The 6,404-nt window shown below is 52.8% G+C and overlaps 1 protein-coding gene across 1 annotated transcript; it reads left to right on the top strand.

Annotated features, from left to right (window-relative positions):
- The first annotated feature begins 1,386 nt into the window (after positions 1-1,386).
- FOXF1 (forkhead box F1) lies at positions 1,387-6,112 on the top strand. Its single transcript, XM_003758471.3, has 2 exons — positions 1,387-2,400; positions 4,559-6,112. Exons 1-2 carry the CDS (start codon positions 1,425-1,427, stop codon positions 4,717-4,719), a joined length of 1,137 nt encoding a protein of 378 aa, XP_003758519.2. The 5' UTR covers positions 1,387-1,424; the 3' UTR covers positions 4,720-6,112.
- Positions 6,113-6,404: the final 292 nt, after the last annotated feature.

Below are 6,404 nucleotides of genomic sequence, written 5' to 3'. Positions count from 1 at the left end.
AGTTCACAGCCGTCCCGAGCCAACTGCGCGGCCGTAGACAAAGCGACTGAGCCACGCTTTCGTTTTCCCTAAGAACGCTGCTCGCTTGCATTCAGGGAACCCCGGGACTTTGGGGCTTCTGAAAATTCAGGCGGAGCGAGGCATTTGGCAGCCACTGAGGAAAGAGTCCCTCCGAGGGATCCTATTAAGAAGGTTTCCCTGGGGTGAGGGTAAAAGGCTGGGAGTAGGGGACCGCTACCAAAGAGCGAGGATTGGGAAATAAATGGCCTGGACTTCACCGAGATGGCTGCGATCACAGGACTGCGGAGCAGGAAAAAAGTTTGGGCTGGAAAGTCTAGTGATGGCTCCGCGTTTCCCGCTGGCCTGAATTGTTCAGGAAAGTGGGGGGGGGGGGAAGGACGGGACATGGGGACGCGGGCGTGGAAAGAACCGCTTGGTATTCGTTTGTCCATTAACAATCGTTTGGAAGGCTGGTAGATAGATAGAGGTGGGGGGCGGGATCTGGATGAGAGCCACGGGATTGAGGGGAGAGGGAAGGGGAGTGTGAAGGTCCCTTTAAGTGCCCACCAGAGAAACGATGGGGAGGGGGTAGGCTCGGGCGGGGGGTGGGGGAGGGAAGACGGGGGAGGTCGGGGCGGGGGAACTCCTCCAGCTCCTTACGTCTGACTGACTGTCAGGAGCCGACAGATGCAGCTGACAAGAGATAAAGTTAAAGGCGATCTCCGCTGCGAGAGCAGAGTCCAGAGTTGCTGTTATGACAAGCGACTTCTTTGCGCAGCAGCGGCTGGGGCAGGAGTGTTAGGAGCTGCGGTGGCCGCCGGGGTCCTCCGAGGCTGTTTGAGACTGTAGCAGCACAGCCTATCCCCCGCCCTCGAACTCCCCCTTCCCCGGACTCCCCAAACCGGAGCGGGGGGGGGTGGGTTCCTTGCTGTCCCCAGGGCAGGCTGTTTCTCTGGCTCTGGCTCGGCTCTCAGCTGGTTCCTGCTCTTCTGGGAGGGCCAGAACGGAGCGGGAAGAGGAGGGGTGGGGAGGAGAGAGAAGAGGGTGGGAGGGAGGGAGAGAGAGAGAGAGAGAGAGAGAGAGAGAGAGAGAGCGCCAGCCTTCAGTCGGCTGCAGCAGCGACAGCAGACCTAAGGAGCTTCTCCTAAGCAGGGGGGGAGGGCCGCCCGGGTCGGGAAAGGGGTTGGGGAGGGAGGGGTGTGCAACCGAGCGCTCTGGAAAAGTTGCAGCAGATGACGGCAGAGGTGAAGCAGGCTCCCTTCTCTCAGCCCCCTCCTCTTCCTCCCTCCTCCTCCTCCTCCTCCTCTTCCTCCTCCTCCTCCTCCTCCCCCCCTCCTCCTCCTCCTCCTCCTCCTCCCTCCTCCTCCTCCTCCTCCGCGGCGCAGAGTAGCGGCGGCAGCGGCGGCGGCGGCAGCAGCCACCCAATGTCCTCAGTCCCAGAGAAGGCGCAGCAACACGGCGGCCACAGCAGCGGCGGCAGCGGCGGCGGCGGCGGCTCAGCCATGGACCCCGCCTCGTCCACCACTTCGAAGGCCAAGAAGACGAATGCGGGGATCCGGCGGCCGGAGAAGCCGCCCTACTCCTACATCGCGCTCATCGTCATGGCCATCCAGAGCTCGCCCACCAAGAGGCTGACGCTCAGTGAGATCTACCAATTCCTCCAGAGCCGCTTCCCTTTCTTCCGAGGCTCCTACCAGGGCTGGAAGAACTCTGTGCGCCACAACCTCTCGCTCAACGAGTGCTTCATCAAGCTGCCCAAAGGGCTGGGCCGCCCGGGCAAGGGCCACTACTGGACCATCGATCCCGCCAGCGAGTTCATGTTCGAGGAGGGCTCCTTTCGCCGGCGGCCCCGCGGCTTCCGAAGGAAGTGCCAGGCTCTCAAGCCCATGTACAGCATGATGAACGGGCTGGGTTTCAACCACCTCCCCGACACCTACAGCTTTCAGGGCTCAGCCGGGGCCATCTCCTGCCCGCCCAACAGCCTGGCCTTGGAGGGCGGCATCGGCATGATGAACGGCCACTTGCCGGGCAACGTGGACGGCCTGGGCCTGTCAGGTCACTCGGTGCCCCACCTGCCCGCCAACGGCGGCCACTCCTACATGGGCAGCTGCGCGGGTTCGGCGGGTGCCGAGTACCCGCACCCCGAGGGCTCCGTGTCCGCCTCCCCGCTGCTGGCCAGCGGCGGGGTCATGGAGCCGCACTCAGTGTACTCCGGCTCCGCCTCCGCTTGGCCGCCCTCGGCCTCAGCAGCGGCGCTCAACAGCGGTGCCTCTTACATCAAGCAGCAGCCCCTGTCCCCCTGCAACCCTGCCGCCAATCCCCTGTCGTCCAGCCTCCCCACGCACTCCCTGGAGCAGCCTTATCTGCACCAGAACAGCCACAACCCTGCCGAACTACAAGGTAAGTGCAGCACTGTGGGCACGGGAGGCAGATGGCATTGGAGAGGGCAATGGGGAAGTGGCAAGTGTGAACCTAGGGCTCCTGAAGCGGGGAGAGTCTATGCAGAGACACATCTCCCCAAGCTTGGCCCTCTGAAGTGTGGAATAAGTCATATACTCAGCGTGTAGCTGTGTGTGTGTGTGCGTTCACTACAGGGCGTCCATGACCTTGCCTGTATATACCTCTAATCCACAAAAATGACCCAGTTGAGTTGTTTATCTGTATACAGATGAGTGGAAGAGATGCTGGTGATTTGTAGGCACACGATGCATTCCTTCAAACACACATGTGTTCATTCATATTCAAGTCGGCCCGTTTCTCGACCCCTTCTCTTTCAAACCCTTGGAACTTGGCGGCAATCTCTACTTTTCAGTTTGAGCCCAGGAATGGAGTTTTGCATGGCTTTCCTTAGCCCCCTCTGATCCTCTGCCTCTCTTTTGGTCCAAGCTCTGGGGTCCTATCTATGTTTAACTGCTTGAGGTTTTGACCCCATAGACTTTTTAGAATTTCTAAAGAGAGAAACTTGAAAGCTACGCCAACAGTTCAGGCCCTCTCTCTTCTTCAGGCCCAGTTTCTCCAGAGTGACCTGAAAAGCCGGGAGTAAGAACTATTCTGCTTCCCAGGAAGTTGAGTCCTGGATCTGAGAGGAGGGGCTAGACCAGAAGGGTCAAGAGCTTTTTTGGGGAAGGGGGAAGTTGGAATGGCCTCAGAGTGTTTGTGAATGCAGGACTAAACTGCTTTATACAACAGCTCAGAGGTTAGGAGGGCATCCTTTACTTTATTGAGGTTAGAGAGCAGGCCGCACTGTCACTCTTGGAGAAAAGGCTGGCTAAATGGGGTCCCACAGCTGCTTTTTAAGGCTCCAGGTTTCAAGACCAAGTGCACCATCCGAAGGGAAACTCCCCCCCCCCAATCCAGGGAAAGAAGATTTAAAAATATCTCCCCCTCTCCCTTACCCCCAGCTTATTGCCAACCTTCTCCTTCTCAGGCCTTGTTTTGGAAACTATCTGGACTTAGCTAGAGGCCTGTCACTTAGGGCTTCCTTAAAACCAGGATGCTCAACTCTTGAAGCCAGGCCTGACCTGATTAGCATTACTGAAGAAATAGGGGGGCTCCCAACTAGTCCTTTTGGTGTATATTTTTGGGGGGGAAAGGGGAGGAAGAAATTGTTCTAAGAGTGGGGCTTCTGAAGCAAATTTTATCCATAGGATAAAATCCCAAACATATTCAGGATGTGTAATCAGCTCTTAGCTCTTCAGCCTTCTGTCTTTCCTGAACTTTCCCACTTTGGCCCGGTAACTTTGCCTGGAACATTTCTGCTTCTCCTCAGTTTTTGTGCTCACCTCTTCTCAAACTTCCTCATTCTGGAAGTTGCCCGATGGATCTGTCCATAATACAAAAGTCAGTCCAGGGTTTGGAAACTCCTATCCTGAGGAAAGGGGAGCCGGTCGATCTACTTGGGATGTTGAATATGAAGCCAGGGCCGAGCCCGGCAGTTATTTATTCTGAAACTTAGAATGGGACCCTCAGGCCCAGAAGAGGTGTCCCCTGGGGGGGCCTGACCAACTCCCTTTTGCCAGACAGGTGGTCCACGATCTCTCAGTCCCGTGTAGACCCATCCTTTTGCCCCCTACCACACACACGCTCGTAATTCCCCAATTCCTGAGAAGCCCGGAGGAATCTCAGAACAGCCAGAGGCAGCGGAGGGACTAGATTAGCGGCTCCAAGCCTGAATGCGTCCTGCAGACCCCGCGCCGCCAGGTTAACTCCAGCTGGGCGCCCTGGGAGAGTGGGGATTAGCAGGGCTGCGGATGCAGTCAATTCGTTTAGTCCTGGAGCGACTTGGGGGGGGGGGGGGAAAGCTAATAGATTTCCCTTCTTTCCCTTCCAGTCCTGACAGTAAAACAGTAGCGTAGACTATTTTCCCTGTCCCCATCTGCCGCCTTCACATCTCTGATCTGGTGTGTGTGTGTGTGTGTGTGTGTGTGTGTGTGTGTGTGTTTGAGAAGAAAGGGGAAAAGAGGTATTTTCCTATACATCGCTTTTACTTGTAAGACATAGACTTTCCAACCTACATAAATATCTTTGTTTCCTTCCTTCCCTTTTCTCCTCTTCCCAGGAATCCCCCGGTATCACTCTCAGTCTCCAAGCATGTGCGACCGAAAGGAGTTCGTCTTTTCTTTCAACGCTATGGCCTCCTCTTCGATGCATTCAGCAAGTAGCGGCTCTTATTATCACCAACAAGTGACCTACCAGGACATCAAGCCCTGTGTTATGTGATGGCTGGGCCGGCAGCCCTGCAGCGACACAAAAGGCGCTCCCTTTCCCCATCACGGGGCGAAGGGACCTCTAAAAACTGAAGAAAAAGAAAAGAAACTGATTAATTCTTGAGGTATAAAGCCATCAGCAGCAAGAGACCTGGCAGAGGAAATCCCGAAGGGAATGCACCAGATCGCTGGTGAAAGCAGTTCCCAACTCCTGCTTCTCGTTCCCACCTCCGCCCCCAGGCTCTAATTTTCAATTCTGGTATAGATTGGGACCTAGTCTGACTATCAGTATTTGAGAATCGACATTCGGATCCTTTCGGAGTGACCCAGACCCAACGGATCCGGATGGCAAGGTGCTGTGTTTGGGGAACCCCCAAAATACGTGAGGAAAAACCTGCTAGTTTTCCCCCCTCTCTTTTCCTCCAGGGACGCGAATTTGGGCAAGGAAGGACAGCGGGTTGGTGAGGGTGGGGACATGTGAAATCCAGTTATTATCAAAGACTCTTATTTTGTCGGTTTGAATATTTATCTCTTTGTCATTGTTGTTGTTGAAAGAATGTCTTAGAAAGAGCGTCTTTCCCCAACACCGCATTATGTGGGGTCAAGAAATTGCTCTGTCTTCGCCCGGATTCTCTTCAGATCAAACCCGAGTGGAACTTAGAGACAAAGTTCTATTTTCCGAAACCACTCTCCGCTTAAAAAAATAAAATAAAATAAAATAAAAGTAAATTAAACCTAAACCAAATTACAGCGAGCCAAAGAAGTGAGTCCGTAGCTGGTGTTAGACTTCCCCTCTGTTCTGCTCTCCCAACAGTCTGTGGGATTTTTTTCCCCCGAATCACCCGTGGGCCCCTTTGTTTTCCACTCACAAAATCCTTTCCGATCTCTACTGTAAACTTTCTGGTCCAAGACTGAGCATTGGGCTCTGGAGGCTGAAAATCAGCGGGTGGCTAGGATTTAAGAAAAAAGCTACTAATTCCAAAGTGGATTCAGGATCGCCGGGACACAGAAAGATTAAGGCACTTTTAAAAAAATTAGCAAGGCTCATCCTGTTATTTATTCTATTTTTTTCTAATAATCGAAACACCACGTCGGCTCCGTGGATCAGTATTAAATGGTGTGTACCTCGTTGGCAATATTTGCCGTGTAGATTTTTTTTTTTTTTTTTTTTAGCTTTCCATTGTAAATTTGAAACAAAGTCGATCTGTGTAAAGACAAATTTCCATATGTTTTATATAAATATATATATAATGAAGGACTATTTCTCCCCCTTTTTTGTATGTTGGCTGCGTCGGGCAGCGTTTGTGACACCTATTTTAAGCTTTCTTCTGCACTGTATAAAATGGTAATTAATGACATGCCCCTTGTGTACCCTTTTCCAAAAAAAAAAAAAAAAAAAAAAAAAATAGAACAAAAATAAAAACATGTATAGCATTTGTACATGGTCTTCACACTTGTATAAACCATAAATAAAACACCACGAGTATTTTACCAGAAATGGGACTTCAGAGTATCGCGCAAACTCCTACGGGAAGAAAAGGAGCCACTCCAGATTTTTTGTTTCCAGTGATTCCCGATCATTTCAACAATCCTTCCATTGTCCCATTTGCTTACTCTCTTAGGGAAGTTTTGCCTGGAGCTAACAGCTATTACATATCTAGCAGCTAAGAGTCCTTTACAGGCTTCAAGTTCTGGGAT

This window comes from Sarcophilus harrisii, chromosome 2 (genome assembly GCF_902635505.1).
Source record: "Sarcophilus harrisii chromosome 2, mSarHar1.11, whole genome shotgun sequence".
Classification (NCBI taxonomy): Eukaryota; Metazoa; Chordata; class Mammalia; order Dasyuromorphia; family Dasyuridae; genus Sarcophilus; species Sarcophilus harrisii.
This window is presented reverse-complemented; position numbering and strand designations above follow the sequence as displayed.